At 48.2% G+C, this 18,517-nt stretch overlaps 2 protein-coding genes across 2 annotated transcripts; one reads left to right on the top strand and one right to left on the bottom strand.

Annotated features, from left to right (window-relative positions):
- The first annotated feature begins 11,155 nt into the window (after positions 1 to 11,155).
- LOC119366004 (UDP-glycosyltransferase 87A2-like) lies at positions 11,156 to 12,801 on the top strand. The gene is made up of 2 exons (XM_037631667.1): positions 11,156 to 11,735; positions 11,826 to 12,801. The coding sequence occupies exons 1-2, from the start codon at positions 11,210 to 11,212 to the stop codon at positions 12,689 to 12,691; spliced, it is 1,392 nt and encodes a 463-aa protein (XP_037487564.1). The 5' UTR covers positions 11,156 to 11,209; the 3' UTR covers positions 12,692 to 12,801.
- Positions 12,802 to 12,917: 116 nt separating this feature from the next.
- On the bottom strand, positions 12,918 to 14,523 carry LOC119366005 (G-type lectin S-receptor-like serine/threonine-protein kinase At1g34300). The gene is made up of 3 exons (XM_037631668.1): positions 14,340 to 14,523; positions 13,856 to 14,265; positions 12,918 to 13,780 (listed from the first exon to the last, which is right to left on the bottom strand). The coding sequence occupies exons 1-3, from the start codon at positions 14,374 to 14,376 to the stop codon at positions 13,028 to 13,030; spliced, it is 1,200 nt and encodes a 399-aa protein (XP_037487565.1). The 5' UTR covers positions 14,377 to 14,523; the 3' UTR covers positions 12,918 to 13,027.
- Positions 14,524 to 18,517: the final 3,994 nt, after the last annotated feature.

Genomic DNA, 18,517 nt, shown 5'->3' with positions numbered 1-18,517 from the left:
CCCATTAATCAATTGACAACACATGTCTATGGTTAGGAAACATAACCATCTTTGATTAATGAGCTAGTCAAGTAGAGGTATACTAGTGACTATATGTTTGTCTATGTATTCACACATGTATCATGTTTCTGCTTAATACAATTCTAGCATGAATAATAAACATTTATCATGATATGAGGAAATAAATAATAACTTTATTATTGCCTCTAGGGCATATTTCCTTCAGTCTCCCACTTGCACTAGAGTCAATAATCTAGATTACATAGTAATGATTCTAACACCCATGGAGTCTTGGTGTTGATCATGTTTTGCTCGTGAGAGAGGCTTAGTCAACGGGTCTGCAACATTCAGATCCGTATGTATTTTGCAAATCTCTATGTCTCCCACTTGGACTTGGTCCCGAATGGAATTGAAGCGTCTCTTGATGTGCTTGGTCCTCTTGTGAAATCTGGATTCCTTTGCCAAAGCAGTTGCACCAGTATTGTCACAGAAGATCTTCATTGGTCCCGATGCACTAGGTATGACACCTAGATCGATAATGAACTCCTTCATCCAGACTCCTTTATTTGCTGCTTCAGAAGCAGCTATGTACTCCGCTTCACATGTAGATCCCGCCATGACGCTTTGTTTAGAACTGCACCAACTTATAGCTCCACCGTTTAATAAAAACATGTATCCGGTTTGCGATTTAGAATCGTCCGGATCAGTGTCAAAGCTTGCATCAACGTAACCATTTACGACTAGCTCTTTGTCACCTCCATATACGAGAAACATATCCTTAGTCCTTTTCAGGTATTTCAGGATGTTCTTGACCGCTGTCCAGTGATCCACTCCTGGATTACTTTGGTACCTTCCTGCCAAGCTTATTGCTAAGCATACGTCAGGTCTAGTACACAACATTGCATACATGATAGAGCCTATGGCTGAAGCATGGGGAACATCTTTCATTTTCTCTCTATCTTCTGCTGTGGTCGGGCATTGAGTTTGACTCAACTTCACACCTTGTAGCACAAGCAAGAAACCTTTCTTTGCCTCATGCATTTTGAACTTTTTCAAAATTTTGTCAAGGTATGTGCTTTGTGAAAGTCCTATTAAGCGTCTTGATCTATCTCTATAGATCTTGATGCCCAATATGTAAGCAGCTTCACCGAGGTCTTTCATTGAAAAACTTTTATTCAAGTATCCCTTTATGCTATCCAGAAATTCTATATCATTTCCAATTAATAATATGTCATCTACATATAAAATCAGAAATGCTACAGAGCTCCCACTCACTTTCTTGTAAATATAGGCTTCTCCAAAAGTCTGTATAAAACCATATGCTTTGATCACACTATCAAAACGTTTATTCCAACTCCGAGATGCTTGCACCAGTCCATAAATGGACCGCTGGAGCATGCACACTTTGTTAGCACCTTTTGGATCAACAAAACCTTCTGGTTGCATCATATACAACTCTTCTTCCAGAAATCCATTCAAGAATGCAGTTTTGACATCCATTTGCCAAATTTCATAATCATGAAATGCAGCAATAGCTAACATGATTCGGACAGACTTAAGCATCGCTACGGGTGAGAAAGTCTCATCGTAGTCAACCCCTTGAACTTGTTGAAAACCTTTCGCAACAAGTCGAGCTTTATAGACAGTTACATTACCATCAGCGTCAGTCTTCTTCTTAAAGATCCATTTATTCTCAATGGCTTGCCGATCATCGGGCAAGTCAACCAAAGTCCATACTTTGTTTTCATACATGGATCCCATCTCAGATTTCATGGCCTCTAGCCATTTTGCGGAATCTGGGCTCATCATCGCTTCCTCATAGTTCATAGGTTCATCATGGTCAAGTAACATGACTTCCAGAATTGGATTACCATACCATTCTGGTGCGGATCTTACTCTGGTAGACCTACGAGGTTCAGTAGAAACTTGATCTGAAGTTTCATGATCAATATCATCAGCTTCCTCACTAGTTGGTGTAGTTGTCACAGGAACCGGTTCTTGCGATGAACTACTTTCCAACAAGGGAGTAGATACAGTTATCTCATCAAGTTCTACTTTCCTCCCACTCACTTCTTTTGAGAGAAACTCCTTCTCTAGAAAGGATCCGACTTTAGCAACGAAAATCTTGCCCTCAGATCTGTGATAGAAGGTGTACCCAATAGTCTCTTTTGGGTATCCTATGAAGACACATTTCTCCGATTTGGGTTTGAGCTTATCTGGTTGAAGTTTCTTCACATAAGTATCGCAGCCCCAAACTTTAAGAAACGACAACTTTGGTTTCTTGCCAAACCACAGTTCATAAGGCGTCGTCTCAACGGATTTTGATGGTGCCCTATTTAACGTGAATGCGGCCGTCTCTAAAGCATAACCCCAAAACGATAGCGGTAAATCAGTAACAGACATCATGGATCGCACCATATCTAGTAAAGTACGATTACGACGTTCGGACACACCATTTCGTTGTGGTGTTCCGGGTGGCGTGAGTTGCGAAACTATTCCGCATTGTTTCAAGTGTAGACCAAACTCGTAACTCAAATATTCTCCTCCACGATCAGATCGTAGAAACTTTATTTTCTTGTTATGATGATTTTCCACTTCACTCTGAAATTCTTTGAACTTTTCAAACGTTTCAGATTTATGTTTCATTAAGTAGATATACCCATATCTGCTCAAATCATCTGTGAAGGTGAGAAAATAACGATACCCGCCGCGAGCCTCAACATTCATTGGACCACAAACATCAGTATGTATGATCTCCAACAAATCAGTTGCTCGCTCCATAGTTCCGGAGAACGGCGTTTTAGTCATCTTGCCCATGAGGCACGGTTCGCAAGTACCAAGTGATTCCAAAAGCCCATCAGTATGGAGTTTCTTCATGCGCTTTACACCGATATGACCTAAACGGCAGTGCCACAAATAAGTTGCACTATCGTTATCAACTCTGCATCTTTTGGTTTCAACACTATGAATATGTGTATCACTACTATCGAGATTCAATAAAAATAGACCACTCTTCAAGGGTGCATGATCATAAAAGATATTACTCATATAAATAGAACAACCATTATTCTCTTATTTAAATGAATAACCGTCTCGCATCAAACAAGATCCAGATATAATGTTCATGCTCAACGCTGGCACCAAATAACAATTATTTAGGTCTAAAACTAATCCCGATGGTAGATGTAGAGGTAGCGTGCCGACCGCGATCACATCGACTTTGGAACCATTTCCCACGCGCATCGTCACCTCGTCCTTAGCCAATCTTCGCTTAATTCATAGTCCCTGTTTCGAGTTGCAAATATTAGCAACAGAACCAGTATCAAATACCCAGGTGCTACTGCGAGCATTAGTAAGGTACACATCAATAACATGTATATCACATATACCTTTGTTCACTTTGCCATCCTTCTTATCCGCCAAATACTTGGGGCAGTTCCGCTTCCAGTGTCCAGTCTGCTTGCAGTAGAAGCACTCAATTTCAGGCTTAGGTCCAGACTTGGGTTTCTTCTCTTGAGCAGCAACTTGCTTGCTGTTCTTTTTAAAGTTCCCCTTCTTCTTCCCTTTGCCCTTTTTCTTGAAACTGGTGGTCTTGTTAACCATCAACACTTGATGCTCCTTTTTTATTTCTACCTCCGCAGCTTTTAGCATTGCGAAGAGCTCGGGAATAGTTTTGTTCATCCCTTGCATATTATAGTTCATCACGAAGCTCTTGTAGCTTGGTGGCAGTGATTGGAGAATTCTGTCAATGACACTATCATTAGGAAGGTTAACTCACAGTTGAATCAAGTGATTATTATACCCAGACATTTTGAGTATGTGTTCACTGACAGAACTATTCTCCTCCATCTTGCAGCTATAGAACTTATTGGAGACTTCATATCTCTCAATCCGGGCATTTGCTTGAAATATTAACTTCAACTCCTGAAACATCTCATATGCTCCATGACGTTCAAAACGTCGTTGAAGACCCGGTTCTAAGCCGTAAAGCATGGCACACTGAACTATCGAGTAGTCATCAGCTTTGCTCTGCCAGACGTTCTTAACGTCGTCAGTTGCATCAGCAGCAGGACTGGCACCCGGCGGTGCTTCCAGGACGTAACTTTTCTGTGCAGCAATGAGTATAATCCTCAGGTTACGGACCCAGTCCATGTAATTGCTGCCATCATCTTTCAACTTTGCTTTCTCAAGGAACGCATTAAAATTTAACGGAACAACAGCACGAGCCATCTATCTACAAACAAACATAGACAAGCAAAATACTATCAGGTACTAAGTTCATGATAAATTTAAGTTCAATTAATCATATTACTTAAGAACTCCCACTTAGACAGATATCTCTCTAGTCATCTAAGTGATCGCGTGATCCAAATCATCTAAACCATGTCCGATCATCACATGAGGTGGAGTAGTTTCAATGGTGAACATCACTATGTTGATCATATCTACTATATGATTCACGTTCGACCTTTCGGTCTCCGTGTTCCGAGGCCATATCTGTATATGCTAGGCTCGTCAAGTATGACCTGAGTATTCCGCGTGTGCAACTGTTTTGCACCCGTTGTATTCGAACGTAGAGCCTATCACACCCGATCATCACGTGGTGTCTCAGCACGAAGAACTTTCGCAACGGTGCATACTCAGGGAGAACACTTCTTGATAATTAGTGAGAGATCATCTTAAAATGCTACCGTCAATCAAAGCAAGATAAGATGCATAAAGGATAAACATCACATGCAATCAATATAAGTGATATGATATGGCCATCATCATCTTGTGCTTGTGATCTCCATCTTCGAAGCACCGTCGTGATCACCATCGTCACCGGCGCGACACCTTGATCTCCATCATAGCATCGTTGTCGTTACGCCATCTATTGCTTCTACGACTATCGCTACCGCTTAGTGATAAAGTAAAGCAATTACAGGGCGTTTGCATTTCATACAATAAAGCGACAACCATATTGCTCCTGCCAGTTGCCGATAACTTCGGTTACAAAACATGATCATCTCATACAATAAAATATAGCATCACGTCTTGACCATATCACATCACAACATGCCCTGCAAAAACAAGTTAGACGTCCTCTACTTTGTTGTTGCAATTTTTACGTGGCTGCTACGGGCTTAGCAAGAACCGTTCTTACCTACGCATCAAAACCACAACGATAGTTTGTCAAGTTGGTGTTGTTTTAACCTTCGCAAGGACCGGGCGTAGCCACACGCGGTTCAACTAAAGTGAGAGAGACAGACACCCGCCGCTCACCTTTAAGCAACGAGTGCTCGTAGCGGTGAAACCAGTCTCGCGTAAGCGTACGCGTAATGTCGGTCCGGGCCGCTTCATCTCACAATGCCGCTGAACCAAAGTATGACATGCTGGTAAGCAGTATGACTTATAACGCCCACAACTCACTTGTGTTCTACTCGTGCATATAATATCAACGCATAAAACCTGGCTCTAATACCACTGTTGGGGAACGTAGTAATTTCAAAAAATTTCCTACGTACACGCAAGATCATGGTGATGGCATAGCAACGAGAGGGGAGAGTGTCCGTCCACGTACCCTCGTAGACCGTAAGCGGAAGCATTATGACAACGCGGTTGATGTAGTCGTACGTCTTCACGATCCGACCGATCCAAGCACCGAACGTACGGCACCTCTGAGTTCAGCACACGTTTAGCTCGATGACGATCCCCGGGCTCCGATCCAGCAAAGCTTCGGGGATGAGTTCCGTCAGCACGACAGCGTGGTGACGATGATGATGCTCTACCGGCGCAGGTCTTCGCTTAAACTCCGCCACGATATGACCGAGGTGGAATATGGTGGAGGGGGGCACCGCAAACGGCTAAGGAACGATCCGTAGATCAACTTGTGTGTCTATGGGGTGCCCCCTGCCCCCGTATATAAAGGAGGAAGGGAGGAGGCCGGCCGTCCCTTGTTGGGCGCGCCAGGAGGAGGAGTCCTCCTCCTAGTAGGAGTAGGACTCCTCCTTTCCTACTCCTACTAGGAGGGGAAGGAAGGGGGAGAGGAGGGGAAGGAAAGAGGGGGGCGCCGCCCCCCCCCCCCCCTCCTAGTCCAATTCGGACCAGAGGGAGAGGGGGCGCGCGGCCCTTCCTGGCCGCCCCTCTCTCTTCCCACCAAGGCCCATGTGGCCCATTAACTCTCCGGGGGGTTCCGGTAACCCTTCGGCACTCCGGTTTTCTCCGAAATCACCCGGAACACTTCTGGTGTCCGAATATAGTCGTCCAATATATCAATCTTTATGTCTCGACCATTTCGAGACTCCTCATCATGTCCGTGATCACATCCGGGACTCCGAACAAACTTCGGTACATCACAACTTATGAACTCATAATAAAACTGTCATCGTAACATTAAGCGTGCGGACCCTACGGGTTCGAGAACTATGTAGACATGACCTAGAACCATTCTCGGTCAATAACCAATAGCGGGACCTGGATGCCCATATTGGTTCCTACATATTCTACGAAGATCTTTATCGGTCAAACCGCATAACAATATACGTTGTTCCCTTTGTCATCGGTATGTTACTTGCCCGAGATTTGATCGTCGGTATCCAATACCTAGTTCAATCTCGTTACCGGCAAGTCTCTTTACTCGTTCCGTAATGCATCATCCCATAACCAACTCATTTGGTCACATTGCTTGCAAGGCTTATAATGATGTGCATTACCGAGAGGGCCCAGAGATACCTCTCCAACAATCGGAGTGACAAAACCTAATCTCGAAATACGCCAACTCAACATGTACCTTTGGAGACACCTGTAGTACTCCTTTATAATCACCCAGTTACGTTGTGACGTTTGGTAGTACCCAAAGTGTTCCTCCGGTAAACGGGAGTTGCATATTTCTCATAGTTACAGGAACATGTATAAGTCATGAAGAAAGCAATAGCAGCATACTAAACGAACAAGTGCTAGGCTAACGAAATGGGTCATGTCAATCACATCATTCTTCTAATGATGTAATCCCATTAATCAAATGACAACACATGTCTATGGTTAGGAAACATAACCATCTTTGATTAATGAGCTAGTCAAGTAGAGGCATACTAGTGACTATATGTTTGTCTATGTATTCACACATGTATCATGTTTCCGGTTAATACAATTCTAGCATGAATAATAAACATTTATCATGATATGAGGAAATAAATAATAACTTTATTATTGCCTCTAGGGCATATTTCCTTCAATGCAGTCATTCAGGATCTTCCACGGTGTGCAACACGTCCTCATGAGTCAGCGTCTGCTGCTAGTCCGTCATAGCGGACCTTAGATCCTAAGTGTAACTAGGCGGCACACACGGGGCGCCGCCACTGAAATTTTCTCTGCAAAAATAATGCAAACCAACAAAAAATATTCTGTGTGTAATAATTTCATGTGATAAACGAATAGTCAGGAAAATTTAAACCTGTTTAACGAGCGATGACCATAGTAGACCGAAGCATATAAAAAGAAGCGGTCTGTACGAGAGCAGCGATACGGTGGACGAGCTCGCCTGCTCCTGTTATAGGGACCAATAGCACAGCGTCTGGTTGGAAGCAGCATTTATGGTGGAAGGAGATGCTGCCGCGTATATGGCAGAGAAATAGTGTGAGTACAGAAATGGGCCCGTATGACGGAGCAACGGAGTTAGTCATTGCCGTGACGGCCGGACCTGATAATGTTCGATTGGTACAGGATGCCGAATGGCCGCAAAAAGTGGGTGGATTCAAGCTTTTCGCCCAGGTAAGCGGTGGATCAACTTGCATGCATGGCTGCTTGATTCTTTTACCTGTTCGTACTCATGATGCATTTGGCTTTATCATTTTGTTTTCTGCTTGTCAATAGAAGGTCCTCCTGAAATGGGTGGACATTGAATCTGCGAACGGCCCAAAATCACTCTTTTGACTTTGATTGATGAGTTTAGCACGAAACAATCCACATTTGAAAAAAAATTCATGATCTGAAAAAAAATTCATGATCTGAAAAAAATCCCAAAATCACTAAATTGATGAGTTTAGTGCGAACCCAGTCTCCGATCCCAAATAGAACGAGCGCGCAACAATAACGTGTGCAGGCGAGGACGAGCACTCCTATGGATTTTCGCGGTCTGTACCAACTAGTACAAGCTAGTAACAAGAGGAGACTAGTTTCTGATCCAAACGTGAAGTAGTTGTACTTGAATTACTACAATCCACCGATCAAATTTAGGGTATCGTGCAAAATACTAGGAGTCCATCGCATTAGTACTTTAGTGTAGGCCTTCCATAGCAAAAATACTACTAGCGTCCAGCGACGGCCTAGGTGCCGAATTAAAAAAGGGAATAAAGAAAAAAAAAGGAATCTCCCCTTGGATGGCCGTTGCCCGTGCGAGGATTTGTCCTCGGCTCCGTGATCCAGCGCTACATACGACAATGCGGCCAGCTGCTAGTTGATCTTTGGCTAGACCACGTCGTATACCAATACCAAAACCGAGATAGAACGCCGGATACCAAGGCATCTGGCAGCAAAATTTTAAACCTTGATCTCAATCTAATCTGCGAACAAAGCTCGAAAACCAGCGATGGTTCTCACAAAAACTAACTAGTACAAAACAGATCTGACTGAAAAAATATCACCTGATTATCCATCAATCTGTGGCGATCATCTAGCAGGCTCTCAATGAAAGCACCAATGTCGGTTCAATATCCGGCGTATCTCGTAGTAGGGGTCCTAAGCTAGGCGTCTTGGAACGATGGTAACATGGACACGGAGTTTTACCCAGCTTCGGGCTCTCTTGATGAGATAATACCCTACATGCTGCTTTTGATTGTATTCATATGGGTGTAGTACAGAGTACACGTATCTACCACGAGATTATAGTAATGAATATGATATTGTTCATTGACTAGCCTGGCCTCGGTTTATATAAGACACCGGAGGCGTAGGATTTAGGAGAGTCCTTGTCTTGGGCGCCAAGTCTTGTAGAGTCTTCCTTGTATGCGGCAGGGGTTGTCCGAACTGGCCCATGAGTATGCGGTCATGGGGGTCCTCGGCCCAATCTAACTGATTGGGAGACAACATGGTGAGTACCCCTTAGTCCAGGACACCGTCAATGACCATCTATATTAGTCATTAACAACTAGAAATAAGGCAGCGGACCAGCGTTGTTTGCTTTATGACAATTTTGTGTAAGGAAATTACGACCTTTCTGACCAAAATGATCGCAATAGTTTAGGGTTTGGAGCCCTCCGAACAGTTTTTGACCAATTGATCTCAAATGGTCATAGATGTATGACCAATTCTGTCAGGGTCACTGACAAAAGGTCAATAATTGACATATTTCTTGTAGTGCACAGCACCGTCGCCCCGTGGTTATCTCCGTGGCTGCACCGATCTGCACCGCCAATGCGTTGCCCCTTCGGGTCGTAGTCCGCGACACGTGATCCCCGCTGCCATCCTAAGGCCGTTCCCATGGTTGCACCACCTCGTGCGTTGCCGCTGCGTCGCCCCTTCTGGTCATAGTGTCATGGCACGCGGTCAATCGCCGCACCGAGGCCGTTCGCTCAGGGCCGTCCTCAAGGCTGCACCGACCCTTGCGCTGCCGCTGCGTCGCTCCGTCAGGCCGTAGCGAGCGTGGCATGCGATCCCTGCAACCGCCCTGAGGTCTTCCCCGCCGTCGCCCCGACCTGCTCGCCGCCATTGCGTCGTCCCTTCGGGCCATAACGCATCGGCCCATGGTCCACCGCCGTCCACGCGCGTTGATTTCCACGTGATATGTGTCGCGCCGCCTCCCTTGACGTGGGAACGTCACCATCCGCGCCGATCTTCGTCACGTTGTCGGGTTGATTATCGCCTACTTCGAGCATCGTTGCTGCGCTCCTTCTCTAGCCGTCGCTGCCTCCTGAGGCCGCCACCGCCGCTGCTCTTCTTTCGCGGCTCCATGGCGACTACCTCGACACCGGCGACCCCCGACTCGACACCGACCACACCACGTATGCTCTCGGCTACCTCGACAAACGGCACAAAGGGCTACCGCCATGCTTGTGCAACCTCGTCGGTTTCCACTCCAGCCACGACTCCGCGATGCATCGACCGTTACGACTGTGGGGGGGTGTCCATCAGCTTGCCTTTGGATTCTTCTTCAGTCTCACCGTCTGCGTCGCTACCGTTGTGACTGCGGGGGGACGTTGAATATAATGTATATTAGGAAGTATAGGATAGACTAGGATCTGTTCCTGCCTTGTCTTATACTCCAAACTGGTCATTGTACTCCCATATATATGCCCACGAGGCTCAAGCAATACAACAACTATTCCATCAAACCCCTCTCTCCCTTCTAACAGCGACATTCAATAGTTAACCACGGCCACGGGTAATGATTCTTTTTCGATAAAGGGGGCTTTTATTCACGGGTAATGATTCTACGAATGGGTCTGCGGTTGGTGAGTTTAGTGTTCTGACTGGTCTTTTTTTTTTCTATCTCCATTCTGGGGATCTTGAGATGCACAAAGGATCACTTACTCCCTCCGATCCATATTATTGTCACCGATGAACATTTTCTTGAACAAATAATCTCATCCTTCTAGATAGCAGATTATCACATTGTAGTACGTTATTCTCTCCCTGAAAATAAAAGTATTGGGACGTGGAGTATCTGAGCTCGAGCTCATGAGCGCGGATGAACAATAAAAATCGAAGAAAACAAAAATAATTTTTTAAAAAATTCTAAATTTTTACGGTAAACTTTGACAAGTGCTTGCAAATTTTCATTATGAGATCACATTCGTGGAAGGTGTGACATCAAAACAAAATTGATGCTCCGGAAATGCTACTTTCGAAAGCATTTTGGAGCACTGATTTTGTTTTTCTCTACCCACGCTTTCCACAAATATGATCTCATGATAAAAAAAATACCAACACTTAGAACGTTTGTCAAGGTTTATCATAACCAAGCTCATTTGCGCTCCAGCTCAGAAGTTACTTTCGCTCACTGTCTACAATAACAACTCTTCCACCCATCAATGCCTACCCACCCCATGGCGGCTATGGTTCCAACAACTATAATTTATAGCTCCATTTGATCAAGGCAATTATTGATGATTAATTTTATGGTGCAACAACAAACTTACCGTAGAGTACTTTATGGCCCAACACCAACAACGTATACTCCAAGAAAAACCATCCAAATTCAACGCACGGGATAGTGAGGAAAACAAAAGAGATGCGCCCAGATCAAACAATCATGGCCGATGCCGCTCTCGCCGATCACCCACCATGCCGCGTCGTGGCACTGCCGTACCCCGGCCGTGGCCACGTGAACGCGATGCTGAGCCTGTGCCGCCTGCTCGCCGCACGCGGCGTCGCCACCACGGTCATCCTCACCGAGGAGTGGGTTGGTCTGGTTGGCGCAGCAGAGCCGCTCCTACCGGCGTGCGTCCGCTTGACCGCCATCCCCAACGTCATCCCCTCGGAGCATGGCCGCGCAGCCGACTACCCTGGCTTCTCGGACGCCGTTAACACCAGGATGGAGGCCCCCGTGCAGCGGCTCCTCGAGGAGATGCTGCAGCTGCAATCACCGGATATGGCGGTAGTCGTGGTCGTGGCCGACTTCTTGTTGCAGTGGGCGGTGCCCATGGCGTTCAAAAGGGCCGTGAAGGCGTGCACGTTCTGCCCCTTCTCCGCCACCAACTTCGCGGCCCTGTACCACTTCGAGCGCCTCATGGCGGGCAGCAGCTTGGGCGTCGAGGGTGAGAGCGCCAACTCACAGCTTTCCCCTATTATTACTAGTGATGAAGATCTAGTTCTGATGCGTGATGCATTTCCCCATTATATTGCAGATCCGATGTGGGATCAGTTCATCCCTGGTCAGACTTGCTTAACGATGCGCGAGTTTCAGCCGATCTTGTCCGGCGAGGCCAGTCGAGTGCGATTCAAGGCGAGAATTCGCAGTGCCCGGGCAGGTCAGTGCGTGCTCTTCTCCTCGTTTTACGAGCTCGAAGCCGGCGTCATGGACTCGCTCAGCTCAGAGCCTTCGTCGCCCCGCGTGTACTCGATTGGCCCCTGCATCCCTTACACCACACTCGGAGAAGAACCGCGAGACGAGTACTACTGGGCTTGGCTAGACACTCAGCCTGCAGGCTCCGTGCTGTACGTGTCGCTGGGCAGCTTCCTCTCGCTGCCACCCTCCCAGCTCGCCGAGCTCGCCATGGGGCTCGCCGCGAGCGGCGTCAAGTTCATGTGGGCGCTCCACGACCAAGCGCACTCGCAGGTGCGGCCGCTGCTGGGCGGCAACGGTAACGGGGTGCTCGTGCCGTGGTGCGACCAGCTCAAGGTGCTGTGCCATCCTTCCGTGGGGGGTTTCCTGACGCACTGTGGCATGAACTCCGTGCTGGAGGCGGTGTTTGCCGGCGTTCCGATGCTCACTCTTCCCATAGGCATGGACCAGCCGACCAACAGCCGCCTGGTCGTCGACGTGTGGAAGATTGGGTACAGTCTTAAAGAGAAGATGCAACCTGACGGCATCATCACGAGGGAGGCGATTGCGCGGGCCGTCGAGACGCTGATGAGCTCCTCTGATCTGCCACAGAGCAATGGGGTGAGGAGCAGAGCGCTTCTGTGGAGGGACGCTTCTCGCAGTGCCATCCAAGAGGGTGGATCTTCGTCCACAGACCTGAACTCTTTCTTAAGATGTATGATTTCTTAAGCTGGATGGAAATTCGTCCTGTGTACTAGTACTCCCTCCGTTTCCTCAATATAAGGTGTATTATTTTTTAAAAAAGTCAAACTTCTCTAAGTTTGACCAAGTTTATAGACAAAAATATCAATATCTAGAATACCAAATCATTATCACTAGATTCATCATAAACTATAGTTTTACATTTTATATATTTTCTATTATAAATCTTTATATATTTTGCTGTAAAGTTGGTCAAACATAGACAACAGTTGACTTTTTGAAAAACTAATACACCTTATATTTAGGAACGGAGGGAGTATATTTCAACACAATTGGTTGTATACATAAATAAACGTAACGAAGCTACTTGCCGGTGAAAGCTGAAGAACCGTAGGAATCCGTTGTGGTGTCATCGGACAACGTCACTCCGGCGCTGTATGCCGCGAGGTGCGCGAACGGGTTGCCCGGCGCGGCGATCTGCTCCTCCCCCTCCAGCATCCGCACCACATTGCCCATGGACGGCCTCTCCTCCGGCCGGTACTGCACGCACCACAGCGCCACCTTGCACATCCTCGCCGCCTTCTCCGTGGCGTCCAGGTCCCCCGCGGCCATCGCGCGTGCCAGCACGGCGTCCATCTCGCCGGCCTCGAACCGGTGCCACACCCACCGCGGGTACCACTCCTGGCTCTCGCGGCTGTGCAGCCCGAGCTCCAGGTTCCGCCGCCGACCCAGCATCTCAAACAGCAGCATCCCGTAGCTGTACACGTCGCACTTGTGCGTGACCGGCAGCGGCATCCATAGCTCCGGCGCCGCGTACCCGGGCGTGCCCCGCGCGCCCGTGATGGTCAGGTGGGTGTCCTCCCTGTCGCACAGCTTGGCGAGCCCGAAGTCGGACACCTTGGGCGCCATGTCGGCCCCGAGCAGCACGTTCTCCGGCTTGATGTCGTAGTGGATGATCCTGTGCTGGCACTCCTCGTGCAGGTACCGCACCGCCTTGGCCGTGCCGACGGCGATCTCTTGGAGCTTCTCGAAGCCGATGGCGCGGCCCTCCGGCGCCGGCGTGCCGAACAGGTGCCGGTCAAGCGAGCCGTTCTCCATGTACTCGTACACGAGCGCCTTCACCGCGGCGTCGAAGCAGAAGCCGTAGAGGCGGACGAGGTTGATGTGGTAGGTCCTCCCGATGGTGCCCACCTCCGCCATGAACTGCTCCTCCGCGCGCCTCCCGAGCGTGCTGTTGAGCACCTTCACGGCCACGGGCGTGCCGTTGGGAAACCTGCCCCTGTACACCACGCCGAAGCCGCCGGAGCCTAGCTTGTGCGCGAAGCCCTGGGTGAAGCCCCGCAGCTGCTGCGAGCTGAAGCGGACGGGCCGCTCGTTCTGGACACCCTCGATGAAGAAGCTCATGCTCCCCATCTCGACGTCCTCTGCGTCATCCGTGGCTCTCGGCGTGCTACCGGCGGCTGCTCCGTTGCCGAGCCACGCGTCCCGGTGGCCGTCCTGCTTGTCTTCCTTCTGCAGATACATCTGCACGGCGACCTTGGCGCATAGGTAGATGGCGATCGTGGCGACCACTGTCACTATACCAGCGACCAGCACTCCAACTGCAAGATGTCAACCCAAAAACAGCTGAGAATCGACAGCGAATTAATCCAACAGCTGAGCATATCGTACTTACTGATTGACAAGGCGAGGATGCCGCTGCTAAGCGCCATGGCGATCAAGCAGCAACTTCGGGGGATCAGGAGATGTTGCCTCCTTGGACTTGGAGCGTCCTTTCGAGTGTCCGGGGATGAATGTGTTGCTTCCTTTGCCTGCAGCTGTATGCGTCATTCGACATTTCTGATATCTCGATTGTCAACTTTGTGGATGATCTGACGCGTACGTCTTGAAAGTGTGCAGCCAATAGCAAGGCCACTGGGGGATAAAACAATCGTCTGTGCCCAATCCGTTCTACATGGTTTGGTCAAAGAATTCGGATCAATTCAGGTGGTGAGAACGACGATTGCTAACCAGTTGACTACGTTTTTTTTTATACTTATTAGAGCATCTCCAGGCGCGCTAAACAAGCGCCGCGCCGCAAAATTACCCATTTTAGCACGCGCGCAATCGCTAGTTTGTCTTCAGCGGGCGTGTAAAAATCGCGCGCGCGGCATATAGAGTTGGACGTGCGATCCAAATCGCTATCGCGCGCTGCGTATTTGGAGCACACGCTTCCGCGTGTGGCACGCACAAGCGCTCGCGCCGCACTCTCTTCCGCGCGCCACCTTCGCCCCGCACGCGCCGGCGCCGGCGAGCTGACCCGATGGACCCACGCGCCGGCACTCCCCTCACCCCATCCTACAGCCGCGAACCCTCCAGCGTCGGCGCCGCCGCCGCCGCCGCAAACCCTAGTGCTGGGAGCGTTGGCCGCGCCTCCGCCGGAGCTCCTCCGAGCATCGGCCTCGCGCGCCCCCTCTTCATGCCGTCGCGGATGACCTCGGCGGCTGGTGGCGTCGCGCAGGCGCCCGCCGTGATGAAGAACAAGGCGGCGGACGACTCCGGCACCTCCAAGTCCCCAAATGCGCCGCGACCGAAGAAGGGCAAGACATCCGCAAAGAAGAAGAAGGCGGTGGACGGCTCCGGCACCTCGAAGGCGCCGAGGAAGAAGCTTGCAGGGCGTGTAACGAGCGCGGCGGCTACCGAAGCGCCGGCGAGCTCACTTGTTGAGCCGGCGGCCGACGCGCACCATGTGTTCGACGATATGCCCCAAAGGTAAAAAAAAATCCCGAACTTTTTTTTCCTTCTTTATTTTTTGAATGCATACATATAGATAGCTTATTGCATTGTTCTATATACTTTGTAGTGTGAACGATGATGCATACATGTCAACTATGGGTGTTGGCTCGAACAATTCGCATTGGTCTCAAACCAACGACATGCATTTTGAAGACCATGAGTTCGAGGTGGACGAAAATGATGAGGGCATTGCCGACACACTGAAAGGAAAAGCGGGCAATTACTCCAACGCCGAAGACATCTTAATATGCAATACTTGGTTCCAAGTGTCGAGGGATCCATCCATTGGAGGTGATCAAAGTAGAGATGCTTATCGGCTCCGGATGAAAGAACTCTTTGATCTTCTCAACGTGAGTGCAATTGACCGCTCAGGACGATCACTTCGCTCCCGATGGTCGACCATCAATAGGGATTGTCAACAATGGTCGGCCGCATAAAATGCGGTTGACAAGTTGAACCCAAGTGGCACCAATAATGATGATAGGGTAAGTGTGGTTTCATCATTCCTCATGTTCACATCATGCTTGTTGTTGATGTTTCTTGTGCTAAACTTGTTTTGTTTTCATATAGTTGAACATTGCACAAAACTTGTTCAAAGAAGAGGAGAAGAGGACCAAGAAGGGGAAGATCAAGAAAGGAAGGCCATTTTCCTTGCCTCATTGCTATGAAGCATTGAAGGATGATGGGAAATGGAAAAAGCGTGAGGATATTGATGATTTGGATTTGAGCAAAAAACGCAAGCGAACAATTGATTTGGAAGATGATGATAAGGATGATGCATCAAGTGAAGATGGCAAGAGAAGCCCCACCCCAAACTCGGTTTCATACTCGAAGCCAAAACAATCGGATGGCATGAAAAAGGACAAAGAAAAGAAGAAGAGGAAAGGAGACGATGAGATCAAAAATGCTATGGAAGCAATTGTCAATGCAAGAAGAGAAGCCAAGGAGGTGAGGAAAATGCCAAGGAACCAAGATGTCGCGGCCGAGGAGAGGAGGTTGGCGGCCGAGGAGAGGAGGGTGGCCGCCTAGGAGAGGAAAGTGGCATTGGGGGAGAGGAAGATGACCATGGAGGAGCGAGCTAAGTTATTGGAATGGGAGAAGCACTTGTTCTTCTTGGGCACATCTTTGTTCAATGATGCGCAAAAGGAGTATGTCAACCTTGCCCGTGAAGAAGTCTTGATCCAAAAAAGAGCCATGATTGGCGGCATGGGTGGCGGTGGCCTTGCCGGCATGGGTGGCAGTGGCGGCATGGGTGCCGGTGGCTTTGGCGGCATGGGTTCCATGGGTGGCTTTGGAGCTACCTTGGCATGCATGAGTTCTATGGTGGCTTTGGAGCTACCATGGAGACCATGAGAGGCATGAGTGGCTTTGGAGCACCTCTGGGCGGCTTGGACGGCATGGGTGGCATGGGTGGTATGAGTTTTGTGTCTCTCATTGGGGGCATGGGTGCACCTCCGGACATCGGCGTGCCACCTTCGCACGAAGATGCCGTTCAAGATTTTGGCAACACCTTCCGAGCTTCACATGATGATGATATGGCGCACAACAATGAAAAGGAGGAGGAAGACTCGTCTTTGAAGGAGAAAGAATCGTCTTCGGAGGAAGAGGATGAAGACGAAGACGAGGACAAGGCTTGATTCTTGTGTCTTTCGTTTGTGTCATCATAAACTTGGTTTGCATGTTAAACTTGGTTTAATTATTTTGTGTGCATGAATTTGAACTTGTGGGCATGAACTTTTGGGCACGAATTTAGTTAGAATGATGTTTGTGATTCAATATATGCCATGTGTTTTGTGTTGAAGTATGAAATTTATGCCTAAAATGAATAAATGTGTGCGCCGGCTGCTCGCGCGTGCTGTTGGAGCAGCGCGAGCGTGTCACATTTTAGCGCTTCTGCTAGAGCAAGCGCTGCGTGACGCACCAAACCCGGTGTTGCGCGCGCCGCAAACCAGATTTTAACGCGCCGCGTGTTGGGCGCCTGTTGGAGATACTCTTATGTGATGTGTTATTATGGTCTCCATGTCACACGCTTACCCCAAACCACGTGGAAGTACGTATGCATATGTTAATGATCCAAACTGCTACGTGTTTTCTGAAACAGCGTATTTAATCTTCTGGTAAGTCGAACGGGATCGAGCTTTCTTCGCCACCACGACATGAAAGGTAAGTCTTCACAGAATTCAAAGGATGCTTGCATCTTTTTTTTTAACAAGAAACGAACATCGAGAACGAGGTATACTGATAATCAGACGGAGCCTGCCCGAGTGGGCGGATGAACAACGTGGAGCTTACCTGAGAACTAGCACCGACCGGTTTACCTGCTGATCGCTGCTAAATAGCTGCGGCTGTTTCTTTCACAGTATCTCCTTATGACATGTATAATGGTGTTATCCTAGGAGTCCCACCTAGGATAAATGATAAGGTGAAGGAGAGAGAACTCATAAAAAAAGGCTTGTCTTCTCTTATTTAAGAGAAGACAAGAGATGATCTCTTAGCATAATTTGTCTCACCACATTTTTAGTAATGACTAGTTATTGAAGATAAGGCTAAAAGATGACCCATTGTAGACATTGTTTTTTGTCATCTCTAAATTACATGCAAGATTAAGATAAGACTGTCTTATCAACCATTGTACATGCTCTAGGTGTCTGTAGTTTCTCGTTCAGCTACTTTGGCTTGCAGTTGACTGATTCTGGGTGAGTGACAGTGTGACGGCCCAACCCACTACCCCGACTCAGGCCCATGATAACGGCGGCCGAGAGGAATGGGGCCGACGCCCGTAAGCCCAGCACCCGCTTTCTACATAGGTCACCCGACCACGTACCGGCTAGGGGAGCAACTAATTGGCGAGCGCTTTTTTGGGAGCCTCACAACGATCAACGTCACTTGGCGCGCTCTCAGCCGCCCGCCACGTGTCGCGCTCTGGGCGCTTTTTCTGGATTTTATTTTTATTTTTTCACACATGTTTTCGGCTTTTTAAATGATTTTTTTGGTTTTTTTTCGACGTTTGGTTTTCCACCGACCTTCCTTAGCTTTTGGATAAAAAATAGAAAAATATATTTATTTTTTCTGCGAAAA

Source organism: Triticum dicoccoides, chromosome 2B (genome assembly GCF_002162155.2).
Source record: "Triticum dicoccoides isolate Atlit2015 ecotype Zavitan chromosome 2B, WEW_v2.0, whole genome shotgun sequence".
NCBI classification, from domain to species: Eukaryota; Viridiplantae; Streptophyta; class Magnoliopsida; order Poales; family Poaceae; genus Triticum; species Triticum dicoccoides.
This window is presented reverse-complemented; position numbering and strand designations above follow the sequence as displayed.

What these genes read in the sequence shown, in the direction of transcription:
- LOC119366004 (XM_037631667.1), top strand. Translation starts at nt 11,210, where the DNA reads ATGCGCCCAGATCAAACAATCATGGCCGATGCCGCTCTCGCCGATCAC. An exon ending in CAGCAGCTTGGGCGTCGAGG is followed by an intron (nt 11,736 to 11,825) that starts GTGAGAGCGCCA and finishes ATTATATTGCAG; the next exon opens with ATCCGATGTGGGATCAGTTC.
- LOC119366005 (XM_037631668.1), bottom strand. Translation starts at nt 14,376, where the DNA reads ATGGCGCTTAGCAGCGGCATCCTCGCCTTGTCAATCA. An exon ending in CATCCTCGCCTTGTCAATCA is followed by an intron (nt 14,266 to 14,339) that starts GTAAGTACGATA and finishes GACATCTTGCAG; the next exon opens with TTGGAGTGCTGGTCGCTGGT. An exon ending in AGGAGCAGTTCATGGCGGAG is followed by an intron (nt 13,781 to 13,855) that starts GTGGGCACCATC and finishes GCCGCGGTGAAG; the next exon opens with GCGCTCGTGTACGAGTACAT.